We start from the raw sequence: 2243 nt of genomic DNA, 5'->3' as shown, positions 1-2243 counted from the left end.
CGAAACACCGAATTTTGCACCTGGCGTTTCAAATGTCCATTTCGCAAAAACTGGACCAGCTAAAATGCGCATTTTTTGTTGATTTTAAAGAGAAAAACCTTCTCGATGAACGCTGAGAATTTCAGATTTTGGCCGCAGTTGGGGAAATTGGGGGGATTTTTCATTGAGCCAATGGGCGAAACACCGAATTTTGCACCTGGCGTTTCAAATGTCCATTTCGCAAAAACTGGACCAGCTAAAATGCGCATTTTTTGTTGATTTTAAAGAGAAAAACCTTCTCGATGAACGCTGAGAATTTCAGATTTTGGCCGCAGTTGGGGAAGTTGTGGGGATTTTTCATTGAGGCAATGGTCGAAACATTCAACATTTTGCAGGATCTGGCAGAGCGTTCATTCTCAAGACTGAAGAATTTCCATTCAAATCGCGCTGCTTTTTAAACGCAGCTCTAAAAATGTTTATAAAATATAAAAAATCTTCACTTCTCTCATTAGTGGACAGAAGCATCGGTTTAAAACTGGCTTTTGCATTCTGGGGATATTCAGCAAATTGATTTGTCCAACTTTTCGTCTAAATCATTGCTAAAATTCCAGGATTGCCAAGATGGAAGCGACGAGCCGGATCATTGCTACCGAACTTGTGCGGCTGGAGAATTCCACTGCGATAATGGAAAATGCATTTTAGAGCTGCACCAATGCGATGGCAAAAACGATTGCGGAGATGGAAGCGATGAAAACAACTGTCCATCGGACGAGTATTGTCAAGGCCGAGGTAATACTAAAAAAAATTGCCTAAACTGGGTTTTTCTTGGAGGCTGTTTTTGCGCCAGTAATGCTTCTTTCGATCGGATGCGCAGGTTGGTTTCACTGCGCTAATGGAGTTTGTATCAATGAGACTCTGCTCTGCAATGGGGAGAACAACTGTGGAGACTTCTCAGACGAATCGCGCTGCTCTATTGACGAATGTTCCGCCACTCCACCTGTATGCCAGCACATCTGCGTGGACAAAGTGGTTGGATATGAGTGCCTATGCAGCTCTGGATATAAGGCAAGCCCGATTTGTTCCGATTTTTTTCTATATCGAGTTGTTGTTTATGCAAATAGGTATCGGCGAAAAATCAGCACCATTGCGAAGATATAGACGAGTGCGTCGATCGGCCGTGCAGTCAAATCTGCAAAAATACGCGCGGTTCCTACCACTGCAGCTGCCATCAAGACTACATCCTAGATGGAAATTCCTGCAAGGCGAATTCGACCACCAAAGTCAGTCTTTTGCTGGCCAATAGGCAAGTGGTGTCGGCTGGCCGAATCAGCAAAACTTGTTAAACCCCCCTTCCATTAGGTATTACATACGAGAAATTGATCTACTGGGAAACTCCAACCTGATTGCCCACAATCTGACCAATGCCGTGGCTCTGGACTACGATTGGGCGACGCAGTGCATCTATTGGTCGGACGTGACCCAACTGGGCAGCAGCATAAAGCGGCTGTGCAACTACAAAGCGAACAGCACGATTACGACGGAAATTCAGATCGAGACGCTGCAAGCGTCAACGTTACAGAATCCTGATGGTTTGGCGGTCGATTGGGTTGGACGCAATCTCTACTGGTGTGATAAGTATGTATGAGTTTGCTCTTATTCACACCTTTTTACGCATACAGATTGACGATGTTGATCAACAGCTACAGCTGAATGTCTTTGCTTTAGGGGCACTGATACAATCGATGTGTCCACGTTGGATGGAAAGCATCGAAAAACGTTGCATTCGACTGATCTAGAAGAACCCAGAGCTGTCGCTTTGGACCCAATCAACCGCTACATGTACTGGACGGATTGGGGAACTCGCGTGCACATCGGGAAGGCCGGCATGGACGGTTCCAGCCCGAAAGTGATCATCAGCAAAAACTTGGGCTGGCCGAACGCTTTGACAATTTCTTACGAGACCAGCGAAGTTTTCTGGGCAGACGCCCGAGAGGATTACATTGCTGTCGCTGACTTGGACGGTATTTTCATCCCAACGTTCTAAGTTGATTTTGATTTATTTGCCTGACTGCGTGTAATTGAAATCGTATTTTTTCTTTCCTGGGTTTCAGTCAAAATGTTCATATAACGTTTCGGCGAGACAACAGCGCCATCAGGACTCAATCAAATGGGTAAACGAGCATTTTTGAGTAAAGCCGTCAAAATTTCAGTTTGTTTGCACCGAATTTTGAATTTTGACAAATTTTTTGAAAAAACTACAATTG

The 2243-nt window shown here is 44.6% G+C and overlaps 2 protein-coding genes across 3 annotated transcripts in view; both read left to right on the top strand.

Annotated features, from left to right (window-relative positions):
• The window catches only part of LOC109533002 (cell wall adhesin EAP1), a 14540-nt gene that overhangs the window by 5613 nt on the left and 6684 nt on the right, over positions 1 to 2243 (top strand). The gene's annotated exons all lie outside the window — the stretch shown is intronic.
• LOC109542020 (prolow-density lipoprotein receptor-related protein 1) overlaps positions 1 to 2243 on the top strand; it is a 67851-nt gene that overhangs the window by 64283 nt on the left and 1325 nt on the right. Inside the window, exons 21-25 of the mRNA XM_048662001.1 lie at positions 591 to 768; positions 854 to 1044; positions 1101 to 1282; positions 1339 to 1614; positions 1705 to 2000. Coding sequence (XP_048517958.1) covers positions 591 to 768; positions 854 to 1044; positions 1101 to 1282; positions 1339 to 1614; positions 1705 to 2000 — 1123 coding nt within the window. The remainder of the gene's footprint in view (positions 1 to 590; positions 769 to 853; positions 1045 to 1100; positions 1283 to 1338; positions 1615 to 1704; positions 2001 to 2243) is intronic.

Source organism: Dendroctonus ponderosae, unplaced genomic scaffold, assembly GCF_020466585.1.
Source record: "Dendroctonus ponderosae isolate FM_Combo_2020 unplaced genomic scaffold, Dpon_F_20191213v2 Dpon_F_20191213_10, whole genome shotgun sequence".
Lineage (NCBI taxonomy): Eukaryota > Metazoa > Arthropoda > Insecta > Coleoptera > Curculionidae > Dendroctonus > Dendroctonus ponderosae.
This window is presented reverse-complemented; position numbering and strand designations above follow the sequence as displayed.